A 21,331-nucleotide genomic window follows, 5' to 3' on the forward strand; every position below is an offset into this window, starting at 1 on the left:
CTGGACCAGTCCATCCGAGAGATCCATTTTCTTGACACTACAGTACAGATAAATACCAACCTATACCAGAAGCATACTGACTGCTATTCTTACATACATGGCTCCATCCAGGACACATCACGTGATCAGTTGTCTCCAGCCAAGCCCTAAGATACAACCAGATTTGTTCTAATACCACAGACAGAAACAAACACCTACAAGATCTTTATCAGGCATTCTTAAAACTTAAATATCTTCCTAGGGAAGTGAGGAAACAGAATGACAGAGCCAGACAAGTATTCAGAAGTCACCTACTTCAAAACGAGACCTACAAGGAAAATATCAGAACATCACTGCCCATCACTTATAGCCCTCCTCTTAAACTCCTAGTGCATCATTGACAATGTACAATCTATCCTGGAATATGAACCATCACTCTCACAGACTGTGGGAGACAGACCAATCCTCGCCAATAGATAACCCCTCAACCTGAAGCAAATACTTACCAGCTGCCATACACCATACCTCAGATACACTCACCCAGGAATTTACCCTTACAACTAATCCCATTGCCAACTCTATCTACATATCTGTACAAGTGACACTATCACAGAACCTAACCACATAAGCCACAACATCAGGGGCTCATTCAGCTGCACATCCTCCAATGTGATAGATGACAGTAAGTTCCAGCAATGCCTCTCTGCCATGACCAGTCTCTGTGACATTTTAGCCAGGAGCTGCTTCTGACTTCCTCTGTAGCCCAGAGGTTTGGCTGTGGACTTAGACTATGGCAGGTGTGGGTTGGGGTCTGCCCTGCTGCCTGTGCCTGCCCCCTGTTTCATAATAACCTTGGGCTTGCTGCTCTCTTGTATGCTGAAGCTGGTTCCATATGAGTTAAATGTGCTTTGGGCCAAACTCACAGTTACTCCCACTCTCTAGTCTGGTTGCTTAAACAAGACAGCAGGAGACTGGAGACATTTCATATGCTTTGCAAACTGTAACTGATGGGCATTTTTGATAGTGGAGAACTGGCCTTGAGAGGATTGATATCCTGATTGGTCACTGGCAGCTGGAACTTTTTGGTCAGATACCCTGCCTCAGAGATAAAGTCCCTGCACAAGGAACCCTGAAGACAGGACAAAAGGTCAGGAGGAAACGTTGCCCAGCCACGGACAGGTGGCAGCCTTGTAGTCAGCCATGATTAATTTGGCTTTACCAGTTCAGTAATAACTTTGTGGAGCTTTTAAATGCCTGGAATAAAATCACACAGTGTGGCAATGAACATTCAGCGCTAAGAACCCACGCTGCCAAACAAAAAGCCCTTGGGTACACTGAAAGAGTCATAGAACTTTCAAGCAAGCCTGAGTTGTTTTAAGGCTTTCCATGAGAACCAAATAAAATACCCCATTTCCAGACAGTTTCACACTTTCATCTGTTTTTGTTTGATATTTTGTATTAATTCTAATATGAAACGTAAGGTAAAATGTGTATATATGCATGTGTGCGCATGTGTGTGTGCGTGCATTCTCCTTTCCATGCTGAACAAGTATTGGCTTTAGTTCTGGCCTTCTTTGAAGGCTCTTATACAATGAGATCATAGAGACTCTAGGAGTTTCTGTAATCCATATATGCTTATACAATGTTTTTATCTTATTTATATAAGCTGAAAATCTCTTAAGTAGATGTTGTGATGCTAGTTGCCAGCTCATGCCAAGGTCTCTGTCTCAGTGGGACACTGACAGACACATACTGGAATCTGTCTGGCTCATTTATGGGTTAATACTGTACCATATTGACAGAATAGCTTGGCTGGCAGGTATTGTAAGCAGAGACAGGCTGAACATCCCCAAACAGCCTACTGTGGTCCCTGCCCCAGGCCAGTGCACTTCTTGCCAGAAGTTTGGGCTGTATGTGTGGCCTGCCCACTGCTCTGGGGCCTGGAGCCCTGAGACTGTAGGTGCAGTAGCCAGTGTAGCTGGACATCCCCCTCCCACAATTTACTCTTTCAGGTGCAGTCAGAACAGTTTCCTGTTATGCCAAGCAGTGGAAACTCCCCCAATAATGTTAGATGCTTGCATAAATCCATATTGCGATATAGAGTCAATTGTATTCATGCTTATGAATATGTAACCTGTCAATGTATGAAGTACATGAGGATGTGTGAATGAGAAACTGCCAATCATAAAGCAGTGAAGCATATATTACCTTTTATGGCTATAAGGAAGAATCCTGCAAATTGTATAAATTGATATAATAGGCAGCCAGGTGTAGCTCTCCTCGGAAAAGATGTAACAGCATGTTATATTCAGGACTGGACCGGAAGCAGTAGAGCCCTCCCATGGAGCCAAAAGGACTCTGGAGACTCTTTTCACCTTGCAGCTGATTTCTGGGTATCTGTAGCCTGGCCAGCCTCATCTGCCTGCAAAATCAAAAGTAATCTATGTTGTGCCCATAGCCTGCCTCCAAACTGCCAGCACGAACGTGATGTATGTGTGAGTATTGCCGTACCATTAAGAATCTGTACTAATAAACAAACCTCAGTGCGGCTCTAGTTCACCCTTTGTCTAGGATTATTCCTTGGCTGGTTCCAAGGGCAGGTAACAGCCAGGAGCTGCCCAGGCGCCCATGGCATTGAAGCTGTGGCGCACTAGGGCTGGGACCCTGCCTCCCTGCCCCCAGCCAAGCAGTGGGTGAGTATACTTTGGGCTCCTGCAGGGAGGGGGACACAAAAGGAGAAGCCTGAGTCACTAGAATACTCTGGTGGAGAACTAGAATAAGTAGTTGATTTAGTGGGACTTCGCAGTGTTGTGAAGTGGATACATACCCAAGGAGAAGAACATTTATCTATACCTGATTTATTTGCAATGGGAAAAATAGAAACTTAGGGGTTTTTTTGTAATAAAAGTTCAGAATTTGCAGGGTATTTCAGAGGGTAGCCAAAAATGGGGAGGTACATTAAAAATCACAAATCTCTGGTGTGTGTGTGTGTGTGTGTGTGTGTGTGTGTGTGTGTGTGTGTGTGTGTGTGTGTGTGTGTGTGTGTGTGTGTGTGTGTGTGTGTCAGAAGGGGTGACTTTTTCCTATCCCTGATATTAAGGTGGTTTTAAGGGATTTTCCTATGTGCGCTTCAGTGAGAAAAGTATAATCTCCCTCATTCAAATTATCCCAAGTATCTGAGAGTAGTAGCTTCTTTATCTGTCTCTGGGAAGAGAAAACCTATAGCAGGGATGGGAACCTCAGGAGCCGAGGCCGGATGCTGCCCCCAGCTTGCTTGGATCTGGCCCCTAAGGCTCTGCCCCTCTCCCCAGCATTGGGGAACCTGTGCAGGCACTCCAGCTCCCTGCTGCTCCACCATGGGGCAGGACCACACAAAATCTACCAGGCTGGACACCCCTAGGCTCTTGTGTGCAAGAAGAATGTGAGGAATGTCTTTCTCCTTCTCAGTCGGGGGCCACATCAGTGAGGGTGGGTTTTTGTTTTGTATTGGTTTTTTTGCTTCTCACTTGTGTGTGGGCCCGACAGATTCTTCTGTGGGTCAGCGGCCCCCTACCCAAAAAAAGTTCCTCACTCCTGACCTACAGTATGACACGAGGGAAAAGAGAAGCTCTGATTTAGCTCTGCTAAAATATTAGTTCACCTCCACTGAACATTCTCAGAAGTGATTTTTCAATTATTCATATTTTTTACCTTCCTTACTCAAAACTTAGGAAAGATTATGCTCCTTTAGGACATTTCCAAGGTTCATACTTTGGCCATTATTGTTTACCCTGTAAAAAATAAGCAAGGTATTATTTTACTGTGGGTAAAGTGGGTTTTTTTCTGCTTTCCCAGAACTCAACAATTGCCGAAGGAATTCTATACAAACATTAAAAAATAAATTACCTTCAGGAAGAAAGAAATCATAGCACATTTCAACCCTAAAGGAGAATGTTCCAGAACAAATGTGTCACCGCATTCCTTTTCTTTGAATTTGTTTTGGGAATGCAAAGTTCAGGAGGCAGTTTATTTGTCTCTAATCATTGTAAATGGCATGGTAGCCTTCACAAGAAGAATGAACAGTCAAAAATTGAGGCAAGGATGAGAGGAAGAAGGAAAGATATGAAAGGGTCAGAGAGATTTGGCATTTATTTCTGACACCTTCTGTTCTAGAAAAAAACAATTAAATTATATCTATTGCTATTCTGCTTCCCTGGATGAACACCAGATGCTAATCATGGAACCCACAAGTGGTTATAGTGGCAGGGCCAATGTCTAAACATACACTTTGTGCTTAATTTCCATACCAGAATCCCTGCTTGTATCAACTCCATCTGCAAGGAAACATAGACGCATTATAAATAAAAATCTATAGAGCAGCTGTGGGCCAACTGACTCATAAAAAAAGGAAAATGTTGAATGAATGCAAGCTGATTTTTTCAATAAATAGAGCCTTTCAATTTTTATTTAGATTTCTATAGGTGAGAATAAAGGGGGGTGAGGGGAGAGTGAGCTTCAGATCCCTGTATGTAATTATGGCAGGTTAGATGTTATATACCCAGAACATAAAAAATGTTATGCAACATATTGTTTTCAACTAATATTAACTTTGAAGTGCAAAACTACTTTAAATTAAAAAAAATATTAAAAAGCTGGTGGATCAAACTCTTGTAGAGAGTAGGATGAAGATTAATACATATATAACAGAAAGTACAATAGATGGCAGTTGATACTGAGAAGGAAAATAATGAAAATGAATAGTAATTTTGAGCTATGACCAAAAATCAAATATACCACAATGTTTGTTTAGAGTTTGTTTTAAGACAAAATTGTAACACCTATTTTGTGTACATTCAGTGAAATTAAAACCCCCAGAAAAGATATGGTTTTCAGTGGTTTAGGGAAGAATTATTTTTATTGACACTGAAGGGTACAATAAATCCTCTGGAGATATATTACACATCTGTGATGAGTGACTTGTAAAAAAACCCATAACTATCAGAACATGTCGTATAAATTGCTCAGTCTTACAGAATTTTCAAACTACTACCTCAGTGGCTATAATTGTCTAGAATTATTATTTTACTGTTAAAATGGTCTGTTCAAATTTAACCTTCTCCTGATAGTAAAGCTGTATGCTTACAATGGCCATAATTTCAATGATAAAACCATGGGCTATAGAATTCTTCCATGTACCTAGTGCTGTGCATGCTGGATCACCTTAGGTCTGCTTGAATGCAGTTGAGTGGAGGAGGGGAGGAGTGAAAGCATGTCATAGGGAACTAGTTACACTAACATCCACCTCCATGTCCTGTGTTGTCCATTTTTAATGTCTGAAAGGTATTAAAGCCTCCCCATTGATGTCATAGATATCCTTCCAATGACTTCAAGGAAAGGTAATGACAGCCTTTAATTGGTTTTTAATACAAATAAACCATTAAACCATGTGCCACACCTCTTCCTCCTTCTCCCCTCACTTTTTTAATAACTTAAAAACATGAAAAATAATACATTGCCAAACAAAGCCACAAGTTATGTGATTGTTTTTATTTTCAATTTGGCTCTGGCATCTAGACGTACTGATTGACATCAAGTAACTCTCTACCTTTAAAGGTAACTGAACTTGCCACTATTCTCTGAAATTCAGACAAAATCAAAATAAGAGGCAGAGACTGGCAATGCAGGCTTTTATAAGGCCTGGATTATGGTGCTTTGATATATTTGTACAGAAAACAAAATTGTCAGACCTCAATATCCTATTTTTGCCAACGGTATTCCCTCACTTTTATGAACACTATTACTTACCCACAAACAGAATAATAAATTGTGGAGTAAAGCTATTAATAAATAAGTAGAATTTAGAAGTGTGACTATGTTTTATGATAATGATTTGTTTCCTTGTTAACTCATTTAAAAAGTCAACATTTATCAACATTATGAATAGGAGAGATATCGGAGTTATTTCTTTGTTCTCTGAATAGAAAAAAACTATTACCTGAGATAATAACTGCTAGCAAATGTTTACTTTGCATACTGATCACCTAATTTGCTTCTTGGTGATCACTGCTTTGCTGGAATTTTGCATTCTTGTGCTGTGCAATTGTGACCTTATAAAACTTAACAAAAAGCTGAATTCTCTTTTCTGCCCATTAAAGTAAATTCACTCTATTTTCACTAAATTCAGAAAGGTGGTATTTAAAAAAATATTTACTTCTTGAACTAGGGGAAACACGTGTCCAGAGCTAAGCCTGATTTTCTTAAAATATAAAATTCATTGGAGCAGTACCTCTTAGAACATAATACTTCTGGATCTACTGTGAAGGTATTTGCATATATCTTAAATACAGATACATGGTCCACTGCAAGTCACATGTACATATGCTACTTCAAATGACAATGACCCCCAAGGATTTGAGGACGTAGGCACATGAGGAAATGGTACTGCAAGATGGTAAAAGAAAAAGTAAGTCAAAGAGAAATATGAGCACAACATGTTCTTCATATTACACATACACTGATATTTCACCTACATAACTCTCAGCCATTGTTAAAGTAATAACACACTACCTCAAGGGGTTAAGGTTTCATTACATTTTTGAGGACTAACAGGTGCACCCCGATAGCTTGCCAAATACTTCATGATGAAATGCACAACTAAACTGTAAATGTATTATTCACCCCCTGGATCACACTGCACCTGGCCAGTGAAATGGCAGTATTGGGATTTATCGAGTTGCCCTTACTTGAACACTATGGACCTCAAATCACCCGGGCAGTGATTCATTACACAACACAAAAATATCCGTATGGCTTTGATGAAAGCATACATGGTACATAAAAATGTGCAAGGGACATAATGTAATACATGAAAATGCCTGTGCCATCTCAAAAGTGAGAGCTATTAAAAGCATCCAAGTAGTTATGTACAGGGATGGATTTAATGACCCTAACATCTCTTAGGCCTTTAGCTGTGTTGGAGCTGTGTAGGCCCCTTACTTTGTGAGATGCCAAGAAGATTTCCTAATCAAAGTCTCTGCCACCTGGACTCCTTCAGTTCATTTGCCAACTGGACCTTTATCTGAAAAATCTACACCTGGTCACACTGAAAATTAATTACATTTCCAGACGTGTATGGCTACATGAAAGGAACAATCCTCCTTTACTGTTTGCTCCATAGTTTGCCTACCATATGGTATTTCTAAATATAGAAAATACAAGTTTATTCTATAAATAGGTGATGAAGACAGAGGAAAGGGTACAACAGTGAAAGCATCTGAGCCAGTCTCAAATAGAAGGAAGTGACAGGTTGCGCTGGTAGCAAGGGCGGGTTCATATCAACTGCCGTAGTTTGTCACTAGCTGCACCTTTGACCTCTTCTGGTTTCTCTGAGTGCACCCTCAGGTGACAGGCCTCCTGCCTTCACATCTCTCACAAAGGAATCCTGGAATTCTCCCATTCACAGACAAGGACATGGAGCTCAGCCCCCTCTGGACCAACCACAACGGTTCAGCAAGCCAGACTGAGTTCAGCATCTCTAGTTCTTTCCATTGACTGGTAGTGAATACAGCAGCAATGGGCATCCAATGGCCGCTTGAGTGGCCTTCATCTCAGTGGGTTGCAGCAGCCTGCAGCTCACCGGGGCTCCACCAGTGGCCCATGGACTCCCTGTCTGTCCCCTCCCCTATGCACATCTCGCACACTGGGGCACTGGAGCCCCACACTTCTTTCTTCTCTTCCTCCCTCCCAGTGCTTTTGGAGCACCATGAATCCCCTGATTCACTCTCTGTCCCCCCCCCCCCCTCTCCCAGAGCTTGAACAGCCATGAACAGCTGATTCATATCATTCAAGCCCTGGGAGGGAGAAGGAGGAGTTGGGGACAGAGAATAAACCAGTGGATAATGGTACTCTGAAAGTGCTGGGAGGGAGGGGGAGAAGTACTAAGTATGGGGCTCCAGTGCAGGTGAGGTGTATGGGGGAGAGGGGCAGACAGGGGCTCCGTGAGCCATAAGTGGTGCCTCAATGGGTCGTATGTGCCCCTCAGACCGCAGGTGGCCCACCACAAAGCAAACATTTTTACAATATTCAGACCAACATACCTAGAACATAATTGTGAGGGAAGTGGGGGATGAATTATTTTATATATTCACATTTGATTGTTATTGTGTGGTTTACTATATCGTTACAAGGGGTGAATTCCAACAGGAGTGGAAAGAATTTGAGCTAGACAGCAGACAGCACTCACAGGTAGGTCCATTGGCTGATATACAGAGGTTTATTACAGAGCAACAATTGTTTTGTAGTATACGCTTATCTCTCCCAAGGGGGCTACATAAAGAAATGTAACCACGTTCAAGAGGCACAGGGAATGACAGACTGCAGAAGAAGATACCTCCAGACCAAGAAGTGGGTTACCTAGGATAAACCAGCCTTACCTAAGCATAAGGTAAGATAGATAAAAATTTAAAATATTTATTGAATTAAAAATATTTTTATTTTTTGATGATGCTTTGTTTCAATTTAGATTAAACAATACTTTGTTTTAAGGTGACTATGGTTTGGGTCACTGTATTGATCAGCTTCTCAAGGGAAGAACTGAATTTGGTAACAGTAATAATATGTGTTATTACTGAACCTAGTCAGGCCCTCTGTGCACTTCTGATTGGTACCAGGGAGGCTGTACTCCAACACCCATTTTAAGGCCAGATAAACACTAAAAATTTTGGTTGGCTCAGCTATGTTCCTCAAAGGTGTGAAAAATCCACAGCCTAGCAACATAGTTAGGCTGACCCAGCATGGACAGCGCTAGGCTGATAGAAGAATTCTTCTGTTAACTAGCAAAGAGCTCTGAAGATGGATAAACTATAGCACTGTGAGAACCACACCCATCACAGTAAGGAGTGTCTCCCCTGAAGCACTACAGCAGGACTGCTGCAGTTTCTAGTGGATGACCTAAACTATGAGTGGGAAAATCATGGAAGTACTGAAGGGACAGCATGATGTCTATTAACTGGAGGTAGTGCACTTAAAACAGAGAGAGGGATCAAAGATGCCCTGACTTGTGACTATAGTATTAATAGGTTATTACTACCTAAAAATAATAGCTAGCACTTTAAGCACCCCAGTTTGGAGTATTTTCCTGCTCATCCTTGTTCTATATAATGTGTCTGAGCTGATCTTGGGGACTTGTTTTGCAACATAAAACTTTACTTAGCAGAAGCTGAGATTGCTGCCTCATGCGAAGGAGTTCTCCTGGCATAGCAACAGTAAGGATACCCAGTACATCAGCTCGCCAGTTGTAAGGGACAGACTCGACCCTGCTGGCGTAGGATTGTCAGGTGTCCAGTTTTGAACGGGACAGTCCAGTATTTCAGCTTTCTGCTTGGGAAACAAATTGAGAAAATATAAATGAGAAAATATAAACGTCTGGTATTTTCCAAATAAGATGTAATGTAGATTGTGATGTAATGTCAAGTGTGTCCGGTATTTTTGTTGAGACCACCCGGCAACCCTAGCTGGCTGAGGTGTTTGTGTTGCAACTCAGCAAGCGTACAGGGGTCCCCTTGTCGCTTAGTGCGGCTGTAACTCAGTTCCAAGCAGGGCGATAAACACGGCTGCACGGAGGGAGGCCTGTGAGGAGAGCAGTTGGGAAGGGGACGCCAGCAGGCCGCGTGCGGAAATGACTCACCCCATTTCTCCCCAGACCCGCCCCGCGGATAGCCCGGCGCACTGCCGCCCCGCCCCGCCCCGCCGCGCAGGCTCCCAGCCACCTACGGCCCCAGGAGCGAGCCGCGCCGGCGCGAGGAGGGGGCTGACAGGGAAGCTGCTGGACCGGTCCTGCGCTTGGCGGGGGGAGCTGAGGTCATGGCGGTCTCGGCCGCGCTGCAGCGGAGCGTGGTGTCCCCGGCGGGCAGGCACAGCGCCTCGGTCGTCCTGCTGCACGGCTCAGGTGCGGCCTCCAAGCCTTGCGCCCGCGGCGCGTGCAGGGGGCCGGGACGCCGCCGCATTCTGCAGCGGGGCGCTGGGCTGGCGTCAGCCCGGGACCCTGCTCCACTCTGCCGGGTCACTGATTTGGGGCCCTAGGGGGGCGTGGTAGTGGTTATTGCACAGGTATGGACCAGCCTGAACTTAGGCTGAAAGCTCAGGTCTGTACTGATGTGAGTAGCACCTTTACCTTTAATGGGATGATTCCTGAGAGTAAGGGCTCAAAATCAGACTCTCATCTTAACCAAGTCCACTTGTGAGCAACAGGGGGACACGGTTTGTTTGAAATCTAGATCATTTCAAAAACGATATGAAATTTAGTTTGAGGTTCTTTATCAGCTCCCAAATTCCACTGCTAGTTTTTGTGAGTTTATATCCACAATGTTCCTTCCCTATCAAAAGACACTTCCTGCTTGGAGTCTGCGTGCAAATAACAGGCAAAATTATGCTAGAAATCATACAAACACTTAGGCCATATTTAGAGTAAGATAAAAGATGTGGTAGCTAACACATCCTAACTGATGCATTTTAAGCCTAGTGTAGACAAGGGAGGATGTACTTTAACATACATGCATGAAATTTAGTCTTCTCAGCTTTAGTTTCACCAGTTCAACATATGTTTAAGGCGTGTTAATTAACATATGTATCCTAGTCTAGAAAAGGCTTAAAGTACATGGATAACTGAATTCATGCAGTGGATTACCTTCTTAAGTAAAAAATAATTGAGGGCATACACATTTACAGGATTGGGGTGAGATATTTTTAAGAAGTGCCTAAAATGATGGGAGTATTGCTCCTGTATGTGTAAATACTTTTGAAATTCTTAATCCAAGTCTGACCTGACCATACAAATGAAACAGTGAAATTATGTGTAATTAACAGCATTTTTTTCATAAAACGAACAAATCAGAATAAAATTTCTTCCATTATAAACTAGGGTCATCGTAGATGATGATATTTTTAACAACGTTGTTACAAGCAACAAGTGGAAGTGTAATCTTTAAATTAACACTGTCTCCTTAATTAAGGATATATATAAGGGTTTGCTAGATTGAGGCTTTATGATTCCTTTCTGTTGTGCTGCCTGCAAGCAACTGTCAGTGCTGGAATTAGTTCTCATAATTTATGTGTGTTTTTATAATCCAGTTTGAATTTAGTTTATTAAACCTGGACACTCAAAGCTGTTTGAATTCACAAAGCACACAACTGAAGGGGAGTTAGTACAATATAGTCAGCTTCTCCTGTTAACTCTAATTGAAGTAAATAATTTCTTATTATTTTGTAGAGATGGGGGAAGATTATGGTTAGAGGATAATTCCAAAAGTGGTTTAAGTATGTCACAATTTTTCTTTTTTGTTATAACTCTATTCATAATATTTACAACGGAGCTGTCAGGAAAAGTAAGAGTCCTCTTCTATCTGGTTTTGTTTAATAGTTTGGTGTGTGTAGGGAGGAGGGTATTTCCAAAGCATGGGGTAGCAAGTTAGTGCAGGCTGGCATGTTACATCTTTTGATGCCCTCTAGACAGCAGTTGTAAGGCAGAGCAAAACTGAGTGGCAATCCCATGAATCAATTTTTTCCCCTTAACATTTGCTACCACTTAATTGTAACAAAACAATTAGTTGAACCCAGATTGAATGGGAGAGTAATGGGGTACTCCTCATGCACTACATCCAGTATTAGTGTGAAACAATATACAGGCAGTCCCCGGGTTACGTACAAGATAGGGACTGTAGATTTGTTCTTAAGTTGAATCTGTATGTAAGTCAGAACTGGCGTCCAGATTCAGCCACTGCTGAAACTGACCAGTGGCTGACTACAGGAAGCCTGAGGCAGAGTTGCTCTGCCCCGGGCTTCCTGGAATCAGCCTCTGATCAGTTTCAACAGGCTGAATCTGGACACCAGTTCCGACTTACATACAGATTCAATTTAAGAACCCCAGGCGTCCCCAAGTCAGCTGCTGCTGAAACTGATCAGCGGCTGATTCCAGGAAGCCCGGGGCAGAGCAACTCTGCCTCGGGCTTCCTGTAGTCAGCGCTGGTCAGTTTCAGCAGCGGCTGACTTGGGGACGCCTGGGGCAGAGCAGCTGGGGTGCTGCTGGGTTGCTCCACCAGCGCCCACCAGCACCCCAGCTGCTCTGCCCCAGGCGTCCTGATTCAGCCGCTGCTGAAACTGACCAGCAGCGGCTGAATCAGGATGCTTGGGGCAGAGCAGCTGGGGTGCTGCCGGGTTGGTACAGTAGCGCCCAGAGCGGCGCTGCGGGACCAACCGGCAGCGCCCCAGCTGCTCTACCACAGGCGTCCGGAGAAAAGCCTGGTCTGCTGGGGGGGGGGGGGTACTAGCTGCGCCCCCCCCCCCAGCAGACCAGGGAGACACGGGCGGCGGACCAAGACGCACCCCAGCAGACCAGGGAGACGGGGAGCAAAGCCACGGAGCACGCGGGCAGCGGACAGCCCAGACGCGCTGCGGCTGTCCTGCTGCCGGCGTCCTCAGAGACTTTGCTCCCCGTCTCAGCAGACCAGGGAGACGGGCAGCAAACCCTGTTCGTAACTGCGTTACCTTTTGATGTTATTTTTATTGAACTGAAATTAATTGCATCTAAATAGAAGCCCTGGTAATCACACTTAGGGTGCTGAGAGTTGGTACATGAGGGTCAAAGTCTCTTAACTAATGAGTCTTCTTTCTGCAAGCTGTTCAGACAGAATAAGCTACATTAGAAGCTCTCCAGCTGCTTGTCTACACTAGAATATGGTCTCTGCTGCTGCGAGAGAGCTCATCCATTGGCATATTTAAACTATCTGTGAGAGTCAGAAGCTGTGTTGGTGGGAGAAGCGCTCCTGCTGACATAGCACTGTCCACACTGGAGCGTAGGTCAATGTGACTTATGTCCTTAGAGAGTGGATTATTCACACCTCAGAGATCGTGTCTTCATTCCTCCACTTCTGGAGTTTGATTTAGTCGGTCTAACTAAGACGCGCTAAATTGAATTCAGAGGGTGTCCCTGTTGGTGGTGGCACTCCTGTGAGGGGGTAAAGGAAGCTTACGGGAGCGTTGGATCTTGTCGGCCTCCCACTGTGGAGACTGTGGGGAAACGTGAGTCAAGGCACGTCAACTCCAGCTACGTAATTAACGTAGCTGGAGTTGAGTATATTTATTCAACCTTCCCCTTTCGTGTTGACGTAGCCTGAGTCACTTCAGTTATACTGACGTAAGTGGTAGTGTGTATGAGCCCTGGTTCCTAACTTTATGCATGCTCCTGTTGACTCTCAGAGCTCATGAAATGTCAGCAAAGAAAGAGAAGATGTGATGTCATAAAGAAAACATGTATGGCCCCAATCCTGCCTGCAAATACTTATAAGCACGCACACTTAACTTTGATTTGCAGAATCAAGGCTTATGCTCCCTAACTAAAGAAAGATATGTGTAGAGAAAATAATTTTATTTTGTAAACGTTTAAAAGTATTTTGTTAATAGTTTCTCTTAGAAAACCTATGTTTTCCAAATTTGACTGATGAGAACAAGATCTGCTTCGATACCAGCCTAAAGTAGTCAGACGAGCAAAGTTACTCCTTATGTTTGCAGGAATAAATTCACAATGGAATCCTAGTTATGCCTTTAATTTGTATATAGATTTTTTTTTAAATGGTAAAGTCAAAATAAACAGTGTACAAATTTTGGGCCCAATCCTGGAAAGACTTACTGTGTAGACTAGTACTGCTACTGTGAGTTATTTGTGATTCAACATAAATAAGGCCATTCATGATGTAGTACATTTTGTGCTTGGCAGTAAGCACTGGTAGGACAGAGTCCTTTTACCTTCCATTCATTAACTGAAGCATAATTCCAGTAGTATTTATTTACATTTTATTTGTAAATGATATCTTGGGGCTTTCTTTGTTGAAATCTAAAGCAATAAAAAGTCTTTTCCACCTAAGGGCTTGTCTTCACTGCAGTAGTTACCTTGATTCAATACACTTGAGTTACCCCACTCAGGTTAGTCTGGCTCTAACAGTTAGTGTGACTATACTGAGGAACAATTCTTCAGCTGTACATATGTTTTATTAGTCTATAACAGTGTTTCCCAATTGGTGCTCCGCGGAACCCCACGGTTCCATGAAGCGAAAGAAAGGGTTCTGCGAGAACTCGGCACTCTCCCACCCCCTCTTAAAGAGACAGATTCTATTTTTCAGCTTTTTTTTTTTTTTTTTTTTTGTTCGACCAATTCTGGTGGGTCTTTTTTAATTTTTAAAAATTTTTTTTGCTTAACACATTTTACCCTGGCAACCCTATCGGTTCCTTGAAATACTTTTAAGCTGAAAAGGGTTCCGTGGCCAAATAAAATTGGGAAACACTGGTCTATAAAGTGATACCGGACCATTTGTTGTTATTTCAGCTATATAGTGATTTGTATCAGTAGCACACAGTGATTGGATTAGCTGCTGATTAGTTGCTGTAACTCAGTATTCTGTTTCACCACTGCTTTAACTGCTGGAGTCTCAGTTCCACTAGAGCTTCAACCCATTTCTCTGTTGGGTTAGCTAGCTCCAATTTAAAGAAACACTTAACTGAGTTATACATTTTTGTGTGTGTGGATGAAATTAGATGAGGTAGGGGAAAAACATGATTTATACATTGAGAACACTGCATGTGTTCACTGAAGATAAGATCTTTAAAAGGGAAGAGAATTAATGTGTATTTTGTAAGGCACTTTGGAAATATTGGATCTGCAAGGATCTACGCATGTGAACCTGCTTGTAGGATCATGAACTAAACTGCTGTTGGATGAGGACCATAGTCACAAAAATCAGGCTTGATCTCTGCCAACTCTCAAGAAAGGGCCTGTTTGAATTTAGTATTTTAAACAACCTGCCCTAATTCTAGAAGCCAAAGTTTGGGTCTGAGTTTTGAACTTTTTTTTTTTTTACCAAAAACTCAGGGAGTTTGGATCTGAGATTTTGGTTAAGGTCTATTTCTAATAAAAATATTGCATTTAATTAAATTTGTATTTTCAACAAAATTTTTGGGACTTCTAATTTAAGCATTTGTACCTTTAAAAATTGAAAACAATAAAATGAATTTTTATAAAAATGAGGACTCAAGCTGAAAATCTTTTTGGTTTCTGTTTTACTTTGTATTTTTTTGCATTTTTATCACTTTGCTATCAATGGCTAATAATCGAGGTTATAAAAAGGACACAAGATTTTTGTGATTAATTGGGAAATCGATAGCCCCTTTAAGAGTGTGATCAAAGGGGTTTCAAGTATATGCTGATTTCAGAGAGGCCTGGGGGTGCTTAGTACTTCTAGAAATTGCTGGGAAGTTTGCAGAATCAAGCTTGTAAATGAAGTGAGTTTCAAGTATAAATAGTTTTGGCATTGTATGGTTCTATCTGTACATATGTGGAATTAAATTTCCTGTGTATTTGTGTTATGCAGGTGACACTGGTCCAGGAATAAGAGCATGGATCAAACAAGTTCTGAATCAGGATTTAGCTTTCCAGCATATAAAAGTAATTTATCCAACAGCTCCTGCCAGGTATCGTTCAATGCCTTTTACTACTAAGACTAAATTCCTCTACTCTTCTGACAAAATCGTTGTGAAAATATTCTTATGCCTCTGGGTAGAGGTAGTGCTTTGTGTTTTGCAATTCTCTCTGTTTATTTAGTGGTGATGTTCGGAGCTCTATAACGCTTTGCAACCACAAGATCTTATTTTTAAATGCATGAGATTTTATGTAGGATACTTTCTTCTAATTCACAGTAAAAGCCAGTCTGCATTACTGTTGAATTTTTCACAAGGCTAATATAGATAGGGATTTTTCTGTGACATGTACTGTGACCATGTTATTAAATGATTTTTTAAGCCACCTCCCTACCTCTAATTGTTCCCATAAATCTATGATCAGAATTAACCAAACACTTTACTATACATATCAATTTTTGCTTCTGACTGCTTCTAACTATAGTCTGGTGTGACTGGTAGGAATATTTGCCTTGTAGTAAATATTAGGGATGTAAAATCCTGATTAATCAGTTAACTGGTTAAATATTAGGCTGGCCTAATGTTTAACTGATTAAGCAGGATCCAGGTGCTGGAGTAGCCCCCAGCCTGCCGGGGCTCCCACTTCCAGCTCCATGCTGGGGCTGGCTCCCAGCTCCCAACCCCAGCTGGAGCAGTCCCTCTTTGCAGGGTGCCCAGGACCAACACGGACTGGGGCTGCTTCAGACGCGGTAGACCCCTTGTGGGCCTGGGGCAGCCCCCCGTGCATTGCACATGGAGAGCGGCTCCAGCCTTCACCGGTTACTGATTAATCTTTCACATCCCTAGTAAATATATAGCTAGGGACAATGCAAGGATCATCTTCAACTATTTGTGGCATCCCTGGATGTTAAAACATTTGAATTACAAGGTTGCTTTGGTTTTTCATTTCAAACAACTGAGCACATAATAAAAATCGAGTCCTGCTTCCTCATCACAGATGCTAGCATTTGAAGCCCCATTATTACTTCTTTAGTCATAATAAAGTGCCACAGTGTGCTTTATGGTATATAGGAAATAGACCCAAGGTGTCCAATCAGTTCCGAAGCTGACTAAAGTTCTGAACTAATCACACTCAGCTGGCCAAATAGCCATATTATTCAAGCCAACTAGCCACACTCAACTGGCCAGATAGCCGCTAGTGGCTAGCATGTTGGAGACCATGTGAATAGAGGGAGCTTGTGGTACTTGCCTCAAGGAATTTACAAGTATGGCCAATATTTTCAGACTGGATGCCTAAAGCTAGGTGCTTAAATCCATATTTAACTATCCAAATAAATGGCCTGGTTTTCAGCCACAAGCCAAGCGCCTCTGAAAAAACAGGCTGCTTATTTGAGTTTTGCTTGCAACATAACTAACTCATTGTACATAGATGAGAGCAATTCAGGGTTGTGAGGAAAACTTTGAAAATCTTTTGAGAAGTGTGTTTTATGGAGGGATTGAAGGGAAATAGTGGAGTTGATCTACTGCACCATGGGAATGATTTTATTCAAACAACATACTGCTCTGTTGACCACTAGGTTAAGTGTGCAGCTAGCATGATTCATGGCATTCATTGGGGCCCAAAAAGCTCCATCCTCTCCATTTATACTGACAGTAGATGAGGGTTTGCCATAACGTTTGTAAACTTCAACTTTCCAGTGTGTGTCCGATGCCGGTAAAATGCCTCAGGCCACATCTCTTCAGCCACTAGAGCTCCACTTTCCCATTCCATTGTGTCCAGATCCACAATCTTGTCCTTTGATTTTATTATTTGTAAATATCTGTAGTAGCTAAGGGCAACGTTATAAATGAGGCTCTACCAAATTCAAGGTTTATTTTAGTCAATTTCTCAGTCATAGAATTTTAAGAATAAGAAATATATGATTTCAGCAATTTAAATCTAAAATTTCATGGTATTGTAATTATAGGGGTCCTCACCAAAATGGAGAGGAGAGTCACCAGATTATTGTAGGGAGGGAGTTATAGTACTACTACTCCTGCTTCTGTGCTGTTGCTGGCGACAGCACTTGCTTCAGAGTTTGGCAGCTGGAGAGAGGTGACTATGGCCGTGGTCCTAGCTCTGAAGACCAAGTCAACAGCAGCACAGAAGCAAGGATGGTATGTCATTGCCACCTTTATTTCTGCTGTGCTGCCATCAGAGATTGGCTGTCATTCAGCAGCTGCTATTCTCCAGCCATCTATCTGAAGCCAGTGCAGAAATAAGAGTGGCAATATTGTGACACTCCCTCCAGTAACCTTCCAATTCCCTTGCAATTCCCTTTTGGGACAGGAACACCAATTTGAGAAATGCTGGTCTTCTCTGTGAAATTTGTGTAGTGTAAGGTAAAAGCATATAAAAGACCAGATTTCATGGAAGGAGACTAGATTTCATGGCTCATGATACATTTTTCATGGCTGTGAATTTGGTAGGACCGTAAATATAAATGATGAAATCAGTATTTATGATTTATCAAGCAGCTTTTTTGATTCTTACACAGACTGTAAGATATCAGTAAAGATTGCAGGTAAAGAAAAATACTACATTGTAATGTAAAACATGTGACTAAACAGTTGCCTTGTTTGTTGAGTTTATTCTCTTAATTCTTTTCCAAAGCAAAGCAAGATTAAGCATGATTTGATTCTTGGCAGCTTTTAGCAGGATTTTTCCATCCTGTTCCCCTAGTGTGAAAGGGGTATATCCAAAGAAAAATACCTGTAGTGCATTTGTTTTTGACTGGCAGCTGAGAAGAACATTATGGAATATTGCTTTACAGCCTCCTTGTTCCTGAGGATAAGCACCATTAACTGACATAGTGAAATAAAACAAATGCACTTAAGCACTGTAATGCTTGCCACCATTTGGAACTATTCACAAACAAAGGAAGTTTGTAAAGAGATGTTTTACTGGTTGTATTGTAAATAACTTTTGCTTGGCCAGTATAGGTTTTTGTCGTTTTGGTATTTAAATCTAATGGATGTTATACACTTTGTAAAATCTGTAATGATTTCTCTTTCCTTTTTCCATAGAAAAGAAAAACCAAAAATGGAGTGACAAATGTTAGGATCCTAAATATTGTATTGCTTGATATCCTCTCCTTCTCTTCCCCCACCCCATGGTATAGAGCACCAGTTAAAGTTTTCAGTACCTCTGAAAATCAGGCCTTAAATTACCCCAAAGTAGGTGTCCAGGTATATTAAGCCCCTGACCCTGTGGTTGATAAAATATCAAGGGCTTGCTGTGTGTTTGAGTAGAGCCTGTGCAGGTTAGAAATCTGCAGTTGTTCATCACAGCCTGATTACAAGGCAGTTTTGACTCTAATGAATAAAAGCAAAGAGAAGCTTCAGAAATTAGGCATGTGTATGAATGTTTCAATTTTTAATGGATCTGACAAGTAATAGAACTTGTGTCATTTTATCATACTGTGTTAGAAAAATGTTTTAAATTGTTTTATTCCAGCACTAAAATAATAATTTTTATTTCCTATAAGACATACTGGAGTTTAACTCACCAACTATCCTAGATAGAGCTTTTTGGATCAACCAGAGAACAAACTCCAGAATAAAATCCCTAAAAATATATATTCATCCTGCTTGATTAGCTTTTAAAATATAACATGATTTGGTGTTGATTGAGGAATGATATAAGTCAAATTCTATTCCTTAGGGAATTCAGCTCCGCAGCCCAATTAAAAACTCTGTGCCCAATATTTAAAATTCTGCAAAACCCTGCACATTTTGTCAAAATAACACAATATAATCACACAATTTTCAGTTATTTGCTGACAAGTATTTTCAAATAAATTACCAAATAATTGAAAATGCTGTGATTACATTGTGGTATTTGACAAAATATGCAGAACTTTGCAGAATTTTAAGATTTTTAAAAAAAATATGGGGTGCATATTTCCCTCAAGCTTTCTGTGTGGCACAGTGTGGCTACGTCTACACTGGCCCCTTTTTCGAAAGGGGCATGCTAATTTTAAACTTTGGAATAGAGTTGTAGGAGGTTTAAAAAGCCTGGAGAAGGGATTATATTTTTTATTACACTTTTCTGTAATGGAAGCTGGTTGCTTTTAAAAAATAATCTGCAAAATATGGTTGGCACTCAGTTGCTAAAAACAAAAGTGTACTTTTGACTAGGTTAATCACCCTGGAGATTGAAGACCTTCTGTCCCCAGAACAGATACACTTTTTGTAAGTTACAGACTAACCTGGCTATCCCTCTAGACATGGAAAACCTTGTACATCCTTACGATGTCTCTGTTGGGTATTTCACTTTGAGAGGCTGAACTGCGTTTTGGCTTCTGATGTTGATATGTTGATCTCAGAAGATGATTAAATGAAGTAATTTGAATGATGCTGACTGAAGACACCAGTTGAAAGCACTGAGCACCTTGCAGGATTTGGCCCCCATTTCCTGATGTGTCTGTTATGACTACCAGTTAGTGCCCTGTTTGATTTTTTTTTTAGGTCATTTGTCCTTTGTGAAATGGGAATGTACTACCGAACTCATTGGCCACCAAGCTGGTACTTGTATCTTCAGTCATTACTTGATGTGGCATTAGATTTTGGTTTATCACCAGTGCCTTAATGATTGGGTTTTTTTAAAACAAAAAAAGCCCTTCCAGTGACAAGGTCTTCAGTGGTGTACCTCTTCACTTTTTATTCTTGACATTAAATTGCACCAAATGTTACAAAGGCAGTGCAATAACTGCTAGGACTCAGAGCGAGCTATGTACTTCATGGTCAGTCTACAACTTCAGTCTGTTCTTGGCATTATTCCTATTCAAAAGATGAAAACATTTGTACATATGTAGAGCTAAACCTACTTTCTAATGTCGCTGTAGCCAGATTTAAATTGTTTAATGGAATTAGGCTTTCTGGCCCAATAATGTTGATGAACACCTTTTTTCCTTTTATTTGTGTCAGAACTGCTGCTTCTTTAAATACTGTTTCTCCTGCTACCACTGTTTCTTAAACATTCCGTTTCTATTGAATGGCTAAATCAGGAAACTGAATACTACCCAATTTAGAGTTTCTACAAAAAAACCCCAAAAACCCATAGTTTAAATTGGCATTGGAGCAGCTAATGTGGAAAAGTTTAAACCACTGCGTCTCCAATTATTTTTAATAAATATATACTTTACCTTTATAATTCTCTTGAAAAATCTAGGTCAAAGATTTGTTATACTATCTAGCAATCCCTTCTGACAGCCTTTCCTATTGTAAGTCAGAAAGTAAACTATAAATACACAATTTGGACCATTATGTGGATATTTTTGACCTCTACTAGTATATCATCTTATGGCCAAAAGACTGTTTCCATAGTTTTGTGTTACATATTTTGCAAAATATCCTGTCCTTTCTCAGTTGTAAACATATGCCTGCTAGAGGCTGTTGAATAGGTTGGACTGATATTCCAGCCTTTCACCTGAGTTCAAATCTTCATTTAGTTCTTGAGTGGAGGTGAGTTTCATTTCATACTAATCTCCATTTCGCCACATCACAAAAACGCCAGAGTTTGGCACATTCAACTACATTGGCTGTAGTCTCTAATCATGAGAGGCCTAGGATTGGAAAAGCAGCAGGAATATTGTAGGTCAAGACTGAGATGGATTGGCAGAGCTGTGTGAGGGATCCTGCACTGTGCCTATCCGTACTATGTTGGGCTCAAGCAAATGTTGTTAATCTCTCAGTTTTATGTCCCCTAACCTCATTCATAACTTTTAAAACAAAGTAGATGTGTACAAGTTGGATTTTACTGGACACCTAAGTGGATTTCCGATATTGTCAAGCTATTTCTCTTTGTTCTGATCACATAGATGTGGAAAGTTATCTTGGAATTTACACCATCCCAATATTCTGCAGCATG

At 41.3% G+C, this 21,331-nt stretch overlaps 1 protein-coding gene across 7 annotated transcripts in view; it reads left to right on the forward strand.

Annotated features, from left to right (window-relative positions):
- Positions 1-9,651: 9,651 nt before the first annotated feature.
- The window catches only part of LYPLAL1 (lysophospholipase like 1), a 90,860-nt gene continuing 79,180 nt past the window's right edge, over positions 9,652-21,331 (forward strand). Inside the window, exons 1-2 of one of the 7 annotated variants that reach the window (XM_089777452.1) lie at positions 9,652-9,904; positions 15,375-15,474. In XM_089777452.1, the coding sequence (XP_089633578.1) occupies positions 9,820-9,904; positions 15,375-15,474 (185 nt within the window). In that variant the 5' untranslated portion in view covers positions 9,652-9,819. The remainder of the gene's footprint in view (positions 9,905-15,374; positions 15,475-21,331) is intronic. The other 6 variants (XM_089777454.1, XM_089777455.1, XM_089777453.1 and 3 more) reach the window with 6 other exon arrangements.

This window comes from Pelodiscus sinensis, chromosome 3 (genome assembly GCF_052426305.1).
Source record: "Pelodiscus sinensis isolate ZL-2025 chromosome 3, ASM5242630v1, whole genome shotgun sequence".
Lineage (NCBI taxonomy): Eukaryota > Metazoa > Chordata > Testudines > Trionychidae > Pelodiscus > Pelodiscus sinensis.